The sequence below is a fragment of the Callospermophilus lateralis genome, chromosome 2, assembly GCF_048772815.1.
Source record: "Callospermophilus lateralis isolate mCalLat2 chromosome 2, mCalLat2.hap1, whole genome shotgun sequence".
Taxonomy (NCBI): Eukaryota; Metazoa; Chordata; class Mammalia; order Rodentia; family Sciuridae; genus Callospermophilus; species Callospermophilus lateralis.
The window spans coordinates 140,839,612-140,860,065 of NC_135306.1; the positions used below are offsets into that span (position 1 = coordinate 140,839,612).

Genomic DNA, 20,454 nt, shown 5'->3' on the forward strand with positions numbered 1-20,454 from the left:
TGAATGCTCTACAGATTTACCCACATCAGTCTGATGAACAGATATTTATGCTTAAAGGCATACAAACATATAACCCCAATCTTTTCTACTTGAATGTCCAACTCTTCCTTTTAGTTCTAGCTCAGGAAGAGACAATAAGTAGTACTGGTCACTTTTTTGTTGTTGTTGTTCAGTTCTTCTCATTTTATATGACAGTGTTTTGTTTTCCTGCATTCTGTCATTCAAGGAAGCAATGGGAAACCAAGATCAAATGAGATTGGGTCCTGCTCCTCTAGGAGTTAATACTCTAAAGGGAGAAAGAAAACTCAGTGAACAGGATATGACAGTACGATAAGGTCAGTTCCCCGCTCTGAGGGTTTTTCTGAGAAGTTAGAAAACTCAATAAAGTGAGAGTCAATCTTACTCTTGCCTCTAAGAGAAAGGAGTCATATTCCTTTGATCTTGTACCTTCAGGTGCTACACAGATGAAGAGTATTTGCAATCACAGTCATCAGTATCACTGTCTTACACTTTATTGTGTTTGGTATGTGGCTGGGACCAGATATGAAGCACTTAAGTTAGGTGCAAAATTTAAAGGGGACCCCAAAACCTCAATAATTAGTCAATTTTTTAAATAAAATTAATGCAAAATAATCAAAATAAACAAAATATCAAAATCAGTCTTGTACTACTCTCAGGTACCATGGGATTACATAGGTCCAAGGTTTTGTCAACTTCTTTAGTGGCATAGTATAATTTTAGAGATTTAAAAGGAATGTAAAATAAACAAATGGAGTATTTATTTTATTTTCATTCCTAATTACAAGCAAGATATCTGTGACCTAAGGGTTAGGGAGGAAGGTTGGTAGTTAATTTTCATTATACAACCAGTGTTATACAGGAATCATTAGGGAAATTCAATAACATGAACCCTAATAGCCCCCCTTAAAGAATGAGCCAAGACTTATTCTAGATTCCAAGAAACCACTGAGTATTTTAAAAACAAAATTCCATAGAGCTTTGAATGTAGAGCTCTGGTTCTCTGTAATTAGTGAACATATTTGCAGTGACCTTCTATGTGTCTGCATCTTTTTCTTATGTTACCAACTTGTAACTACTCTTTCTGCCCCTTTAGTCATATTGTTCATTTTCCAAAGAAGAATCCAATTGGCCTAGTCTTGTTTTCTTTTTCTTGTGGGCCCTACAGTATTAGATCAATGCAAAGTAGGAGCCCAATCCTGTTCCAAAGGCCTAAATGGCTTTGGCCAAGGAGGGGCCTGAGTTGGGTTGGAGACAAGTGGGGCAGCAGGGAAGGGCATTTGCAGGTAAGATTTTTTTTTTTTTTTAACAGTAGGGTGGAGATGAAGCATCCTCTCTCCAGTACACCAGCATTGCAGATTAGCAATTAAAAATGCAAAGAAAGCAGAACAAATAGCAAGTGCTAATGGAGTTCACAGAAAAGAGAAATCACCAAGGGTCAGAGTGTGTTAATTGTATGCTATAAGAGCTGCAATTATAAACCCATAGATATGCAAATAAATGCTGATGGCTCAGCAAATGAGACTACAAAATCATTTATCTATGGCCCTTGATAAGTAGACAGCTAGATAAATGATTTGTTTATGAATTCACTTAGAGATTTCACTTAATATCTTCACTACTTTTCCTCCTTTCTGGAGACATCCACAGAATAAAAAGAGCCTGTGGGCACCTTGTATTGGCTTACCGTGTTTATTACCTTCACCTCTGGTTGCTTAAAATAGAATAAATAGACCTTTTAATTGTGAGTGGCTGACTCACACTGCTGAAATTCTTCTCCCCTCCACCTCCTTGTGCCATTTCTGTATGACCCAGTGCAAAGTGATGATAGCATGTGTTTCTGCCACCCAGATCCATTGATAGCAATTGACATTTCTTGTCTGCAGTGAGGTCATGGAAAAAAATAATTGCAGGGAAAGACAAAGATGCTGATTAGCTAGTATTAGGCCTTCTGGAACTCAGAGATGAGACATCTTTGAGGTTCACTATGCGTGGGGTGACCCTTACTAGAACCAAGAGCAGACCAGGTATTGCCACAAGACTCAAAACACATGAAGCCCATCCCTCTGAGGGTGGTCCAGCTATGACCACCAAGTATTTAGAGCTTTTCAGCTCCAAACTGACAATACTGGGGTTGTATTTCATTCCTGTAGGTTGTCAGAATGAATGATGGTCCAAGAAATTTAAACCTAATGAAGAGATTCAGAATAATATATGGCTTCCTTGAAAGAACCATAAGAATTTTTTTTATTTCTCTCACTAGAGAACAATAAAAAATTATCCATTCATTCAAAGAAACATTGATTAAATTCCTACTCTGTGTCATTTCTGTGTTTATACTCTAACTTGCATAGGACTTACTGTGTCTTATATGACAGAATTCTAGGCTTATAAAGAAGCTGGTAGATGGAAATCTTCAAATAAGAACCCCTTGTTTATGATGCTTGAAAGGATATTCTCACAGATATGTTTAATTTCATGGTTTGGTTAGAAGAGGAACTGGTTGAGTGTGGCATGTGTTTTGTTTTGTGTTTTGGTAGTTTTTCATTGGCCTAACTATCATATCATGTGTTCTCATGACCCAGAAAAGAAATTGGGTCTGATATGTCTAATACGTAGCCAGTGACTCTACAAAATAGCAAGTAAATTAGTAGGGAAGGAACTGAAGACAAAATAACAGGTAAAAATGAACCTGCAACATCAGTAACTATATCTCTGCATTGATAAGATTTTAAGTGATGAGTAAATATGCGTAGAAAAGCGATCAATCCATTATGAAAGAATTCTAGAAGCAGCTATAAGCAAAGAAATACCTTTTTCTAAATCCCAAGGTGTTGAATGAAGCCTGCTTCAAATACCAAATGTACTGAATGCATGGCTTATATAATAAGTAGTACATCCATTCACACTTGCAAAAAAGGTATGGGTAAAAGTTTCAAGAGTTTAATACTGGAAAAAGCACAGAATCTCATTTTAATTGTCTTGAATCTATTATTATGTCCCAAGAATAATTTTTTTCCCTTAATTCAGATAAATACAGGAATTTTTTTAAGATATGCATCAGTCAGTTTTGATTCTAAAATTTCCTTTCTACACATGGCATTGTGGTAAAAGGAGTTGAAGAAAATTGATAACATTTTCTTAGTCTATAGAGTCAGCATCAGACTGAGAAAATTGAATCATCCCCTCTAGGCAAAGTATGGTGTTACTAAAATGACATCATCATAGAAATGTTTTATGACATAAAAGAAGTTATTGATTTCTTTCTTCTAGGCTCCTGTGCTAGCAGTGTAGGTCAGCTGTTATTTTATGGATTAGAGTATTTTAAAATAAGGATGCAGTGAATTCTTTGAAAAGTTTTAAGCTCTAAATTCCACAGTAAGAAAATAGCATTCTTTACATTTTCTGTGTATAGTGTGTTCATGGACTACAAATGTAATTAAATGTATTAACACTGGGATAGGCTCTATCTTCAGTTATTTCTTTGTTTTAAATTTTCAATCTAAAGAATTTTTAGAGTACATATTTTAATGTTAGGTTCTGTCTATATAACAAAAAAAGACACAAGCTTAAACTATATGGTTTATTTTTACCCCACATAAAAGAAATTAATATGTAGGCAGTATTATCACTCCATATCAGTGACTCAAGCTCTTCCTTTATGCTCCCCTATCTGTATTGTGCTCCTTAATCCTAATGATTGCTTCATGGCCCAACATGATCATGAAGCACCAGCCATCATGTCTGGGTTTCAGGTCAACAGAAGGAGAAAGTGGGAGAAAACAAAATTGCAGAGGTCCTAGCTAAATCACTTTCCATAAGCAGCTATTCAATGAATCCCACCAAACATTGGACTGAACATTTTAATGTGACTACAACTACCCATAAGGGAGGCTAAGAATAAAATCTTTATTATTATATGAAATGTAACCAATGGAAATTTTGACTTTTATTAGTAAGACACAAGGAATAAATGGCATTGGTTTGGATTTTAACTTTTGCATTTGGTGAAATGTTACTGGTTGCATGGTAATTCCTTGTGTGTGCTGACCGTGCATATCTTTTTCTTCCTCTTGTATCACCAGGCCACCGGAACCTGTTTACAGCACTGTGAACAAACTGTGTGATAAGCCTGCTTCTCCCAGGCACTATTCCCCTGTTGAGTGTGACAAAAGCTTCCTTCTCTCAGCTCCCTACCCCCACTACCATCTAGGCCTGCTCCCTGACTCTGAGATGACCAGGTACTGCATGTGCTTCCTCACCTCATCTTCTCAAATTGCATGTGCTTCTGCAAGGATGAGTGGGTAGGACCCACCTCTGCTCACTTTCCTTGCACACAACAGCAACATCTTCCCCAAGGTGGAGAGATGTTCTGCTTCTGTGGTGTGGTGGGAGAAATTAAGAACATTGCCTTTTTTTTTTTCTTGGTGTGATCACAGAGCATTCAAATAAGATCACATGATGTTCCACATGTCCTTGATTCCCATACATTTTAATGAGGTATTAATTATATTGTTCCAGAACAATTAATTTTGGAATTTACTTATCACCATTTCCCTTATACAGAAGGATGAAAGAGAAAATTATATTTTTTAATGATTTTTAATAAGTGCTTACTATGCCCCAGATGTAACTCGGGCATAGATATTATTATTGTCATTTAACATTCTAATTCAAATATTAAATTATTAGTACCATTTAACTGACTCTTGAGATATTAAGCAACATATCCCAAAGTACAAAATTAATTGATTCTGCCTAACTTTATAAAGAACTTATTCTAAATCTAAAGACTGCATAAATTCTACATTAATATTCTAGAACCTGTATATGATTAAAAAAAAAAAACTATCTTCAGAGTAGCCAAAGTCAGAAAGGACAGTAAACAAAATAGAATCCAATATTCCATAATGTAGTTCCAATTCTATCTAAATTGAGATCCCAATTTTAATATTCTTACACATAATGGGGTGCTTATATAGTTGTGTTTTCAGACATAATATCTTCATAATAATTGCTAGAACTGAGAAAATACAGGTTGTAGAATGGATATAACAAGAGAGTCTTTTTAGAACCTCATCTTTATATACATATTTTTAAATTAGTTTAGTCATCAATTACTGGTCTCCCTAGGGGAGTTATATAGCATATTTTATATCTAATATTTCTAGAAATAAATTTAAAAACATAATTTTGACTAATTAGTTGGAGCATTTTCACTGATTTGAATCAATTAAAGCTTACTGGTAATTCAGAACACTTTATGAATATTAATTAAATCAACACAACCAGAGGGAAGTGAAAGTGTGTCACACCTCAGTCAGGACTTTTGACTTACATTTGTTGAGCTCTTCCTCTGCGCCAGCTATTTGTTAAAGCACTTCTTACAAATTATTTTTTTTCAATCTTCACAGTCACCTTACGTGGTAAATGTTATCATTATCTTCATTTCACAAACACAAGAAAATTGAGACTTGAGAAGTTACCTGATTGTCCAAGATCTTCCACTAGAAAATGACAGAGCTGAGAGTCAGAACCAGGTGACAACTGCCCCAACAGAACTTAGCCCTGCATTGGCACCGGCATGATGGCAAAGACATTTTTGCTCACTGAGAGGATTTTCCATCCATTTCTCTTTTCTACCTTTGTCTTATTTCTCTGGTTCAGTGTCAGTGAATTTTTTTTAAACCCATGCTTTTTTTTTTTTTTTTTTTTAAATGAACATAAAAGTTATAGTGGTTTCTTTGTATCCCACTGGGGATTTTGAAGCATCCCTCCTTAAAAATTCAACAAATAGCAGCTATAGGGTCTACCTCCTGGATATATTTTGATTTTTTTTCCTTCTTCTTTCCTTTCCTATTTTTCAAATTAAAAAAAATGCAGTATAATGTTGAGTATGTCTTTTTTTTAATTATATGACCCCAGCACTTCTGATATATATCAGTCCCCGACCTAGAACCACTGTCCCCCCCACCCCGCCACTTTGGGAATTCAATTTTCTATTTTAATTGTTTTCGTTAGTTCTTTATTTTTTACATTATCGTATTATTTATTTTATCATCTATAAAAAGTCACACACAAACCCATTTTAGTGCCCATGTGACTAGTACACTGATACCAAAAATCTTGATTTCACCCCACTTAGTTCCTCTTATATAGTTTTCCACCTCAGTAAATGACACAATGCATCTACCCTTTGTTCAAACCAAAAACTTGAGTCATTCTCCATACCTTATTTGCCCTTGTATCCATCATTCAATTTGTCTTCAAGTCCTATTGATTCTAACTCCAAAATGCATCTCAAATCTATTCACTACCCTCTACTTTTGCTTCCACCACTTTAAACCAAACACCTATCATCTGCCACCTACAATAGCCTTCTAATTGGTCTTACCCCTTGTACAGCTGGCTTATTCAGAATGAATCCAAAGTGATTTGTTACAATTACAGATCAAATCTCTCTCCTTTTGCATTTGGGATAAAATGCAAAATCATTAACAGAGCACCCAGGCCCTGCATGATCTAGCACCCGCCTGCCTCTCGAACATCTCATTTCACTCCTCTTTGCTGACCGCAGTGTTCACATCGGCCTTCTATTTATTCACAAAATGTGCTAAATCTCTTCCTCTCTCAAGTGCTTCTCCCTCAAACTGAAAAGCTCTCCTTAGACTTTGCCTAATTAACTTCTGGTCATCTTAGATCCAAGCTTGAATTGTACTTCCTCAGATTAGCTACCTAAAAGAGAAAAATCAGGTCCTCTGTTATTTTCTCTCTCTCCCTCCCTCCCTCCCCGCAACCCTTTCTCTCTGAACTCTCTCTCTCCCTCATGCTCTAAGATTCAAACAATTTATAATTGTACATTTCTGTGTTTTTCAAACTAAATGCCTGCCTGCCATTCTAGCTAGCTCAGTGAGTGGAATTTTATCTGGTTTGGGCATTCTGTATCCCTAACACTCAACACAGTCTTAATTTTGGCACACCAGGAGCTCCAAATTATTGAGTGAATAAGTAAACATGGAAATAATACCTGCAGGCAAGCAAACTGATGCTTGTTTCAGGAACAGGTCATAGCTCAAGCTGTGCTTTCCCCAGCTCTCAGCCTACATAAAACTACCCCATGAACAAATGATCTATACATGGAAACAGATAATAACCAGAACTCACTTCATGTTGCACTCCAACTTAAATTATTTTAATGGTCAATGTCCACATTATAGATCCATTGGATAACTAAAAAGACTGGGCAATTTGTTTCACAGATTATTTATTTTCTCTCCAGTGGAAAATAAGCTCTCCAATATCTTGAAAGAAAATATTCTCTTTCAATGTCTTGAAATGCAGCCAACCATTTAGGGGAACATTCAAGAATTCTGGCTCCATTTGCTATACCATCCCTTGTCTTTCTCACTGTATTTTTTAATAACTAATAGAGTCTCAGGTAGAGAAGAACTCAGCTAGACAAGCCCTTATCTAACTCTAGTAATGCTGAGGAACCCAACTCATCTTCTACGAGTCCATGTCTTATTTCCAATCATAGAAATAAGATAAAAATATTTTGGAATCTTATGCACTAAATTACATAGTATAAGAATATACCAATTCATTCAACCAAGATTTATCAACCACCAGCCAAATGCAAAATACTATACCTGGACAACTTTTTACAAAGCTGAAACATCAACAAAAATATTGAAGATATGCCTGAACTTTAAGCTGCTATATGGGATGATGTGTACCTTTTCAGGGCATTGGAAAATTTCCCAGAGTGTATCTCAGAAATGTGCACATATTGAGACAACAGTTCCAGCCTCCGATTAGTATGTGAGCTAGCTCAATGCAAGTCAGCATGTGAAACTAGGCTTACGTTTGTAACAGTTTAATTCCTAATTATCATTCAGAAAAATACAGGCAAGTCAGCAAAAGAAATGAGTTATTTTATCCATATTCTCTGAGTTTCAATGGGAACATCCAAATTCTTAGGTCTTTGAGTTGATAACCAATACCCAGGAACAAATTAATTACCTATGTCATTTACTTTTAAAAGGTTCATCCAAAAGAAAACAAAGAAGTTGTAAGTTTTCCTTAGGATACACTTTAGCTTACTTTGCACAGTGACTAAGACTTTCCCTTATGTTTAGAGTTAATAGATTTTTTTAGACCATTCACAAAGAAGAACTGGGAATATCTGGGAATAAAACTGAAATTTGAAGTTCATTGAAAAACAGATAACATTACTGTGGGCTCCTGCTAATCTAATGTATCTCTTTTTCTTTTAAAAAAAGTAATTGTTGATGTTCAATTGATTTTTCTACTTTGAAAGAACAAATTATTCAACTTTTGATATTCCTAGGTCAAGGAGAATAGTGTTCTTGGCTGTTTTCTTAAAATATACGGCATATTTTCATTTTTCTTTTACAAAGATGGTCTTAATTATTGTTATTCTGCATTTGAAAAATAGAGCCTGAGATAAACTAGCCAATTAAAATGTATTGGCAGATTTGAGATAGGAAATGCATTCTGAAGCATTATGTGAATATAAAATATCTCTTCTCATTGAAGATAATATATTCATAGAGCTTTTACATACCAGGCATTACTCTGGATGTTTGGGATTCAATGGTGAAAAACACATCATCTCTTCCCTTAATCAGCTCACAGACAAATGATGAATTATTTACTTTGTAATATATAACTGCTAAGAGACCTATTTCTCTAATGTAACTGTAACTCTATAACTATTAAAAGACAAAGTTTAGATACATTAAAATTAACTGTTTATTTTAGCAAAGAATATTTCATGAATCAGGCAACACTCAGAATCAGAACAGATTTAGAGACCCCCACAGCAACATGAGCAGAGACCTTTAATAGACCAAACATAGAAACAAAGAAATTATCTGATTGGCTACAATAATTTATCTGTCTTATCTGTGCATGGGGGGATGAGTTGATTGCTTGTGATCATCTGAAGTCCTGCTATTTGTTATACTTCTAAGTTAGGTTTTAGTTTCTTTATTTATTGTTGAAGATGATTATGTAAGAACTCAAAATATGGAGCCGGGAGTAGTGGTGCATGCCTGTAATCCCAGCCTCAAAGAAGGCTGAGACAGGAGGATCCTCAGTTTGAAATATATATATACACAGCTTCAAGTTAATGGCCTCATGCTTATTTAAATTATCAGAACTAAAATCAGATTGGTATAAGAGGTGCTAATCAGAGCAGCATGATCTTAGGCTGTCCCTTCTAAAAGAGATATGAATATACACACAGGAATGTCCCCCTTCCACACCTTGTTTTGCCAATTCTAATCATAGAAAAGAAGCATTATCTATGGAAAATAAAATATTTGCTTCTCATATATCCATGTTCCAATCTTGCTTATAATTCTGCTATGCAGAGCTTAGACAACCTACATCTATGATTCCCTTTTTGGAACAGAGTAGAAAGTTGGCAGCCTCGAAACTTCTAGTTTGGAGACACAAAACAAGATGTGTATCTCACCAGACCCCAATAATGGTGACCTATCTTTGGCAAACTTTCTCTCCTTGAAAACAATAGAAAATATGTCTGGACCTTTTCATGTTATAACAGACTCAAAATCTATAATTTGAAATACAATATAAATTCCAGACCTAATCTATCATAGAAGTGCCTGTGAGTCTCTAAAAGTAAGCAGAGGAGTTGCCTCCTAACTCTCTGTTTTTCTTGCAATTATCAGAAAGACACGGAATTTATCAGTCATAATAGGGAAGAAATATTTTCTAAGTAAAATAAATACCACACAGTAAATCTGATGGTACATAAAAGCATAGTACATCCAGAGACTACCAGTAGCTCTGTGTAGCTAAGGGTGGATGATGAGATTGGAGTTACATAGGCAGCTGCAAATCACAGAGGGTCTTACTTGCCAGGCTGAGGAATTTGTACTTTATCCTCTAGCTGTGGGGAGCTGTTGAAGAGTTTCAAAGCCGAGCAAGGACACTGTCTGATTTGTGTTCTTTGGAAGATTGCTCTGTCAACTCTATGAAAACATTTGAAGGCAGGGGAAATAGTTAGTATGTATATATCATACAATAGGTTTAAAATCCTGAAAAACTGAACTGAGACTGTAGAGATATTTACAAATGGATTTAGAATTATTTATCAAATAGCACTTGGTAATTGGCTGTTTCAGGGAAAGAATTCTCTGGCTGAGGGTATTTACTAGATGATGACCACAATGCCTACTCTTGAAGTGAGTGTACACTCTTGTCCATAATAACTACACTTAAGTAAAAACCTCCTACATGACTGTGAAAATGAAAGGAGACAAAGTATTTCAGGTCTCTCATTTCAGGGGGTGGCAATGTGGTGTTTTACAGAAACAAGAATTCTACCCAAACCGTCTAGGTTCGAGGGCTTTCTTTTGGTCATATTAATGATATACATTTTAACTAAGCACTTTTCTCTCAGAACTTTAATTTTCTTATCAGAAAATAAGGCAAAAAATCATATCTGTGCTATTCCCCCTCTCAAAATGGCTGTGAGGATCAAGGGAAATGGAGCCAGTGAGTTATTATTTTTTTTAAGAGAGAGAGAGAGAATTTTTTAATATTTATTTTTTAGTTTTTGGTGGACACAACATTTTTATTTTATTTTTTATGTGGTGCTGAGGATCAAACCCAGTGCCCCCACGCATGCCAGGAGAGCGTGCTACCACTTGAGCCACATCCCCAGTCCCCAAGTCAGTGAATTTTCATCCAGGCACTATCTGCATTAGTCTTTATTAATTGTTTCCATATGTTTATTCTATTTTAAAGCTGCAAGCTTGTGTATATTTATTTTTATTGTGTATATTTATTTTTATTGCTATAAGAAAAATACTTATCAGCATAGGTAAATTCCCTGAGGCCATAAGAAAGCCTTTGATGCTAAATTCATCTATCATTCTTAGCAGTCATCCTCGTTGTAAACATAGGCAAAGTAATCTAGTTTCCCTTTATATTTACATTTATAGGCTCCCTATAAAAGGTGGTATGTTTCTAAACTCATGTGTGACTTTAAACTTATTTGAGATAATTTTCTTTTGTATCTGCTCATGTAGTGCTATTTCTGCCCTGCATATATCTTCTTAGGAATGTGAACAAAACAATAGCTACTCTATGTGGAACAGAGATTAATAATCAATCAAGGACTCCATATATGTATCTTGTCAGTTCTAATAATGCCAGCAACTTTGCAGAATGTGGGCTTTGATCTAGCAAGTGAAGGGATCTGGATGCTCTACCCAGGGCATGCTCACAGCCAAGCTCACGTTCTCATGGCGCCTTAGTGCCACCTGCTCTGCACACCACAGCTTCTCACCCAGTCCTCCTCTCTCTCATCCACTCTGCCTGGGACCTATGGATCCTGAAAGAAGACTTGAGCCTTACGCATACTGTTTAATCTGGGAAATAGCACCATTAAAAAAGAAAAAGAAGATGCTTAACAAATCAATGACCTTCTTATGCCCTTAAAAGACTGATATGATCTTAAAGAATTCTTAATTTCATTTTTAATTAAAACCAGGAGAAAAAGCCCTCTGGGCATGGCTCATAAGGCATAGCCCCTTTCTGAATTTATGCAGCAGCTTTTTTTTTTTCAAAGGTTTTTGCTGCCTTTTTGAAGTAGGTGATCACTAAGCCCAATCCGAATTAAGAAAAATAAGGAGAGATTAATTGACTCTCACAAAGGCACAGAGGCTGCTCTTACTGCATTCAGTTTTACAGCCAGTTCTCTCTGCAATGTGATCTATACAAGGATTCCTAGTGAAAGAAATATTCTCTAAATAGACACTTTTTAAAAAGTTAATGACCTTGTCTATTGCCCCACTATTTTTTAAAAAAAATATTTTTGGATATTAGGGGAAAATATGCTTTCATTAAGAATTCAATAAAGTTGGGTGGAGGTTGTGGCTCAGTGGTTGAGCGCTTGCTTCACATGCATGACACACTGGGTTCGATCCTCAGCACCACATAAAAATAAAATAAATAAATAAAACAAAGATATTATGTCCATCTACAACTAAAAAATTTTTTAAAGTATTCAATAATGTTTTAAAAGCACAAAATTTGTGATTTAAAGACAAACTCATCTTATTCTCTAAACACTTGTGTATTCTGCACGGCAACCCTAGCAGGTAGGATGGCAGTAGAAGGTTCTGTCAGGGTCAAATACCTTGTTATTGCAGAGATGGAAAGTGAACAACGATTGATCTTTGCTCTAAAATTCCTGTTCTTTGATGTTAAAATAACTCTTGAGATGAAGCTATCTAAATTTAATTGATGTGCTTTTTTAAAAAAATTATTTCTCTATTCAGATTGTACGAATATTTTCCCTTAGTTTTAGGTTATCTTTTTTGTGTGTTTTGAGAACAATCTTTATATTTTAATTGCCATTGTATTACTAGACCAGAGAATAAACACAATTTCAAAAGCAGTCTCCTATGAAGTAATGAGAACATTCTGCACAAAATCACTATAGCAACAAATTGTAGGACTCAGAAAGAATAGAGATAGTATTAAACCATAACACTCATGGCATAGATATTAATTAAATCCATTAATATGTATTGAGTGCTTTTATATGCTAGCACTGTTCTGAGACTTTTACATGTACTAACTTATTTTCTCTTTAAAACAACCTAAAAAGTATGTATAATTATACCAATTTTATATAAAATGCAGTTCATGATTTGACAAACAAATGGAACAATGAATGAGATGAGATCACTGAAAATGAGGACATCAGGATGTATACTTGTATTAGTTCTATTTAATCAGGATTTTGTTTTATTCCATGATATATTCCTCGTGACCAAAATGGTACCCAACATATAGTTCTAGTACTAACAGGGTTGATGAGCTGGGTGATATTCTTGACTACAATGATAACAATAACAGCAATCACCATTGTATTTGTAATCTTATCACCTACCAGATGGTACTTTTCGCAAATCAACTCATTAATCTCCATAATACCCCAAGAAGTTGTGTGTCATTATTTTCCCATTTTGGGGTGAAAAAAAATGAGGTCTGAAGAAATTAAGTAACCTAAGGTCAAACAGGTAAGGTTTAAACCTGAGTAAACTTGCACCAGGATCTAGGTTTTAGCAAATATTTATTGAATGTTGTTCTAGTCCCAGGGGGAGAAAATATTGGGCTCCTGCTAAAATAGTTAGAACTGTTGTCCAAATTTCATTTAGGTCATGAATTCTGCTTGAGAAAAAGGGTACCCCATTTCACTACTGTCAAATCTCTTTCAATAGATGATAGGTAGATAGACAGACAGACAACGAATACATGAATAGGAACTGAGAGTCTAAAGTCAGTGTTAGGGTTTGGATTCTGCCTCTACAACCTTCTAGCTTTGTAAATTTGAGCAAGTGATTTTTCTGAGCATTAGCTTCCTCATCTGTAAAGCAGCAATAGTTGTAGTATTCACCTCATGAGGCCACTCTGAAAATTTAATGATGTTACATATAAAGAGCTTAGAGCAATATCTGTTAGGTATGAAGCAGTCCATAAATTTTAGTTGTCATTATATGTGTGTGTGTTAAGTGATATATTATGACCCCTTTGCCCCAGATAGATACCTCAGATTGAGATGAGAATGAATTTGGTTCAAGAACAATTATTGAAGGCTGTTTCCATTCAAGGCCATTCATTCATGGTGAGTTCAGTAAATTGTGAAGGGAGATGAATGGTAGACTTGGCATTATGGGAGAGGGTCTGTGCAAGTCTGCCTGTGTTGACAGAGAGAGCTAAATATTTTAGAGTATAGCATTTGTTGTTTAATTTAAAGAATCAAAATTTACCTCTCTGAGCAGAGAAAATAAATCTCCCACTTCAACCCTTTAATTCAGTTCTGCAGACCTTAGGCTCCTGTGAAGTTTAAGAGATTTCTTGAACAGGGTTTATAATTCGGCAGGGATGTGTGTACCAAATTGAATACAAAAACTTAAGATCCCTCTATTGCAAAGAAATTGAACACATTGGAGGGCTGAGGTGAACTGTATGTCTGACTTTAAAAGGAGGAGGGAATATTGGGCTCCTGCTAAAATAGTTAGAACTGTTGTCCAAATTTCAAAAGGATCTCCTTCCTCTGTATGAAGGACATGCATGCCATGGCCTATTGCACAGAAAACAGCATTCAGACTAGAATTCAACCCTGGCTCCTCCCCTTTACAAAGTTTCTTGTGGACATTCTATCTAATAGAATAGATTGGCCCAACATTGTGTGGATAAGAAATGAGAATCCGATTTCTCTTTGTTATTTCCATCCCTCTCAAATTCATCTAATGTTCTCCTTCCTTACGTCTCTGTCATAACCATGAGGATATCCTTGTGTCAACCTTATAGGTTAAAGGATAACAAAAGGCTCATATAAATTCAGAGACAGAGGGGTCCCACGGATGGATCAAACAATTTAGTTAGACCTTTATATTTTCCAGAAGAAGAAGCTACCAGTCAAACTGCAAATGTGTAATAAATACTTATTTTAGGGTAGGTACTTCTGAGGATACACAAACCAAATGTGGATAAATCCTGTTCTCAAAAAGATTAGTGATCACTAGACCTAGATGGTTTATTTGGGGACTGTAGTCTACAGACATTTGTAATTTTTTAAAAAGTTTAAGAATTTATTGTGAATTGTATTTCAAATATATGTGTATTTCAGTTAACTTTCATTATATAATAGTAGCCTTATTTATTTTTGACCTGGTCTCTTCTGAAACTACAGATTTTATTTCTTGAAAGCTGGCATTCAGAGATTCATGGTGTGAAATTTGAAGGTCAATGATACCCAGTTTTCCTTCCAGCTTCTCCCACTCTCATCTGAATAATTAATTCCTTGTTAAGTTCTTATTAATCTTCCAAAGAGTGGAATCCATGTTAGCGCTAGGCCTTAGGCTACACTGGGCATGGAAAGTGGCTATGGGAAGAAAAAATAAGCCTCTGACCAGATTCCTCCCATTATCATTGCTGAAATTCTAAGACTCTTCTTTTCTCCCTTGTAGGGTCCCTTGGTGACCCATAGGTTGTCCTAGATAAGCATTTCCACACTTCTATGCTACAACTTTTTTCTCATTGTTTTCCTGTAGGATATACCTCACTTAAAGCAATGTACCTAAGTCTCCTCACACTTGGCATGTTCCAGCCCCTTAGATGACATTTGTTCAGATACAGATCTCCTTTCTCACTGTTGGCCATGTTGGCGCTCCATGCTAGTTTGAACTTCTAGGATCACGATGCTGTCGGATAGAGGCAAAGCAAGAAGCTTGACATCATTTTTGCAAAGGTGTTTTTGACAGAGACTTTCCTCACCCTGGAAAGCTCCTTCATAGTTACAAGTTTCATGTTACTTCATGGAGATCCTCATTTCTGTCCCTTAATGGGTATCAGTTCTAGCAGGAGAGGAGGAGGTCCCCCTTGACCAAATTCAACTCAATGGCTTTCCCCATTTCAACTTCAATTATCCAGAGAAGCTCCGTTGCTGTCCCAGACAACTTTCCTGCCCTGATTTTTATATTGGAACCCATTCCTCTGGGATCCTGTGACCCACAAAAAGCAGCCTCTAATCCAAACTCTTTCCCCAGCAGAGAAATAGAAAAGACAGACACAGACTTTATTATTATTATTATTATTATTATTATTGATTTTTAAAAAAATAAATGACAACACAATTCTTATTACAATTCTTATTACACATATAAAGCACAATTTTTCATATCTCTGGTTGTATACAAAGTATATGCACACCAATCCGTGTCTTCATACATGTACTTTGTGTAATGATGTCCATCACATTCCACTGTCCTTGCTAACCCCCTGCGCCTCCCTTTCCCTCTCACCCCTATACCCTATCTAGAGTTCATCTATTCCTCCTATGCTCCCCCTCCCTACCCCACTATGAGTCAATCACCTTACATCAGAGAAAACATCTGGCATTTGTTTTGGGGGAGATTGGCTAACTTCACCTAGCATTATCTTCTCCAACGCCATCCATTTACCTGCAAATGCCATGATTTTATTCTCTTTTATTGCTGAGTAATATTCCATTGTGTATATATGCCATATTTTTTATCCATTTACCTACTGAAGGGCTTCTAGTTTGGTTCCACAGTTTAGCTATTGTGGGTTGTGCTGCTATAAACATTGATGTGGCTGTGTCCCTGTAGAATGCTGTTTTTAAGTCCTTTGGGTATAGACCAAGGAGAGGGATAGCTGGGTCAAAAGGTGGTTCCATTCCCAGTTTTCCAAGGAATCTCCATACTGCTTTCCATATTGGCTGCACCAATTTGCAGTCCCACCAACAATGTATGAGTGTACTTTTTCCCCCACATCCTCGCCAACACTTATTATTGTTTGTCTTCAAAATAGTTGCTATTCTGACTGGAGTGAGTCTTATTAAGAAAGTTGTGGCCTAATCCCACATGATAAAATTAGGGACTACTTTTTCTTCTATTAGATACACGGTCTCTGGTTTAATTCCTATGTCCTTGATCCACTTGAGTTGAATTTTGTGCATGGTGAGAGATAGGGGTTCAATTTCATTTTGTTGCATATGGATTTCCAGTTTTCCCAGCAAAATTTGTTGAAGAGGTTATCTTTTCCCCAATGCATGTTTTTGTCACCTTTGTCTAATATAAGATAATTATAATTTTGTGGGTTCATCTCTGAGACACAGACTTTTTTTAATTGAGCATAACTAACATTCAGTTTCAGGAGCACTATCTTTTTGTTAAAGTATGTTTAATTTGTACTCTATATGAAATAATACCATATATGCTGTGGTGAAGTCACATCATATGTGGATGACTCTAACATGTCCTAGAGGGGTTGGGTCATTGTAATGTGCACTGTTGGACTTTCGAAGATATGGTCAAGTACACTTCTCATCAACTCTGCTTGACCCTGTGAAAGGTAATAAAACAAAAATCAATTCAGTAAACTTAGAGGATTGAAAAGGAACAGATTAAGATGTGCAAAAGGACTTTATTTTCAGCACCAGTCACTCTGAAAGTTTGCTTAGCATGCTAAGTAAATGTCAGTGCTTGGCAAGGTGAAGGTAATTGCCATGCCCTTTCTCTAATGTTCTTTCTGCCAACTATAAATGAAAAGAAAGGGGAAGAAAAATGCATTGCAAATAAACCATCCTAAGGGCCCTACATATCATTAAATCATAGAATATGTGACCATAAAAGATTAGAAAAGATTGTATCCAAACCCTTAAATTTTTGAGAAAATATTAATCAAGCAAAATCAAAAGATATATCCTAAACCACACTGTCACACAAGTGGTGTGTTGCAGATAGAGAACTTGGGTCAGAGACATCAGGTACCCTTGCTTTTTCTCACACACAAGCCTATAAATTTAACTGAATGCAGTCCTTCTGATTGTGGGAAGGTTGTAAACTGTAGACCAAGCCTGCAAGGAAACAGGACTGTTACCTCAGGGAAACAGTGCTTACCTTGAGAGAAGTTGGATTGAGCTGGAGAGAGGAATTGTGGTTTGCTTTATACAATTGTAAGTTGATTTAATTACTTTAATATGTATGTTTTAGTTTTGTTAAGACTCCCCCAAAAAGACAGAAATTCTACTCATAGGCTTTCATTTCTCTTTTTTATACACCTATGTCTATGCAAAACTTAGGTAAATGCTCATAGCAACAGTGTTTATAATATTTAAAAAGTAAAAATAACCCAAATGCCCATCACCTGACAAATGAATAGATGGTATGTGTTAAGTCTAGCCAGTGGAATATTATTCAAACAGAAAAAGGAATGAAGTACAGATACATGCTGCAGCATGGGTGAACTTTGAAAAAGCTAAATGAAAAAAAAGTCAGTCACAAAGGATGGTTCCGTATTGGATGGTTCCATTCATATGAAATGTTCACAATGGGGCAATCTACAAAGGCAGAAAGTGACTTAGTGATTGTCTAGGACTGAAGGGAGAGGTTGTGGGAATTGGAAGCAAATGATAATGGGTATAGGGTTTCTTTGAGGAGGGGGTGGTAATGAAAATGTTTTAAAATGAAACTATGATAATCATTGCCCAAATAAGAGCAAATGCCTGATGAATTTATGGTATTAAATTATCTCATTAAAACTGTTAAAAGTTTCATTTAAAAGTTAAATAATTCCTATAGCAACAATGAACTAAGATTATACCCTTATGACATTAAATATTCAGATACAAATAATATAAACAATGGACTATTACTCAGCCATAAAAAATGAAATTATGGCATTTGTCAGGAAATAGATGGAATTGGAGATTAGCATACTAAGTGAAAAAAGCCAAAAAGACAAATGCTAAAATTTCTCTCTGATATGTGGATGCTAACATACAATAATGGGAGGGGGAGAGAAGAATAAAAGTTCATTGGATTAGACAAAAGAGAATGAAAGGAATGGTGGGGGATGGGGATAGGAAAGACAGTAGAATGAATTGGTATAATTTTCCTATGTTCATATGTGAATACACAACCAGTGTAACTCCACTTGTGCACAACCACAAGGATGAGAAGTTATACCCCATGTCTATATATTATGTCTAAATATACTCTACTATCATGTATACATAAAAAGAAAAAAATATATAAACCCACTTGAAAGTTTAGAAAATTTGTCTATGACAGATGATTCAAATAATAAATTATCCAGAACCATTAGAGGTTTTCAGACTTTTTATACTTTTAAAAAGTATATTTAATAAGTATATGTATAGTTCTCATTTACTAAGTACTACTTTTGTTGTACGCTCTGCAAACATGGTCACTAATTCCCATAATTAACATACACAATAGTTATCTTTATTCCCGTTTTACTGATAGACAATATTTGGTGGAGCTGAGATGTATACCTCCTTCCATTTTCTCTATTATTATATCACAACCTCTATCTTTCAACAAAAGTAATTGTTGTACTGCCCTTCTCAGCTAGATGGGTCCTCTACATAATCTCTCCTTCTTTATATCCACTTACTCTTCAGAGCAATAGAGCTAGGTTTTGCTCCTAAGCCTCCACCAAAATAATTTTAACCAAGGCTATGAAGATACTTTGTTTCCAAATCCAGTAGAAACCTTTTAGTCCATGGCAAATGTATATTTTTCTATGCTTGCCTTCTGTGACCTGCTCCTTCCTGAACTCCTCACCTTTTTTTACTTCACAGTCCCACTACCAGACTCATAGCTTCCCTTTCATCTAGAACTTACTCTTCTCTGAATCTTTAGACATGTCCTCTTCTCCTCATCTCTTATTTGTTTATTTCACCTACAATGGCTTCTCTTCCAACTCTCGCCTTCCTCCCCAGCCTCCCCAGTGGAAAATATACATTTATATAAAGTTAGTTCCTAGCTATGTTTCTATGTCTTTCATCTCTATATCTGCAACTAGATCTTATCATGGTTCTATTTTATACCTCTAAATACCTACTGAACATCTATCCTCAAATTCCCTAAAGCATATCAAAAAAGTGCAATCATTGTCTTTGACTTTTGGATCATTAAATTATGTTACATTCACCGTCTAAATAGCCATCAGTAGCGTGATATAGTCTATGAGATCATGTTCTTGAGTTCAGATCCTGACTTTACTCCTCAGCAATGTGCAATCTCTTTACAACTTAGCTTCCTTAGAATGTAAAATGGGAATAAGAAGAATATCTCACAGTCACTATGAGAGTTAATGAGTCTATATATGAAAAGGGCCTGGCCCATGGTAAGCTAAGTACTTCTAAGGTATAGCACGGGCGCATTTTTCCAGCTTCTTCCTACCAATTCATCTTAAATTGATTTCTAAGTGTCCTCTCAATGTGTCTTCAATATCTCTTGACTGATCCTTAGGAAATTGTTCTACATTACTTTCACTCTAGATCCATCTAGAATCATTGCTCATCAGAAGTACTTATCATCTTGTTTTCACCACAACTCAATGCACCTTCAATGCATGCCATACCCTACAGCCCTTCTGAAGCCTTCTAAATTGCAGCTCTGCTTGTCATTTCCCTGGTTAAATCTCCACTCCCCCACATGACCTTTCTTTTAGTCATACCACTTTTACTTGCAATTCTTGGAAAAATAACCAAGACAAAAACATATGTCGCCATCTCTCTTACTTTAAGGTCTTTGTCCATGCTTCTTCCATTCTTAACTACTCCTTCCTGTTATATCAGGCACACATACCATTCTCCTGGCCACTGCAGTGCCAGCTCCTGCCCACAAGTATATTCACACTCATAACTGAAATAAGCCCCAAAAGTGCACCTTCTGTGCTGGTTCCAAAAACCCTTTCCTCAGCCTGGGTGATAGGGCCCTCCTTCATCTTCCTCAAGTTATAGGAGCCAGCCTACTTTGTTATTATTATTATTATTTGATTTCCTATTCTTTCTTATCCACCAGACTGTGAGGC

General features: G+C 35.9%; 1 protein-coding gene across 11 annotated transcripts in view; it reads left to right on the top strand.

Moving 5' to 3' along the window:
• Dlg2 (discs large MAGUK scaffold protein 2) overlaps positions 1-20,454 on the top strand; it is a 1,165,863-nt gene that overhangs the window by 705,826 nt on the left and 439,583 nt on the right. For 7 of the 11 annotated variants that reach the window (XM_076843911.2, XM_076843917.2, XM_076843908.2 and 4 more), the window contains one exon: positions 4,104-4,259. The exons of the other annotated variants lie outside the window; for them this stretch is intronic. In XM_076843911.2, coding sequence (XP_076700026.1) covers positions 4,104-4,259 — 156 coding nt within the window. The remainder of the gene's footprint in view (positions 1-4,103; positions 4,260-20,454) is intronic. 11 annotated transcript variants of the gene reach the window in all.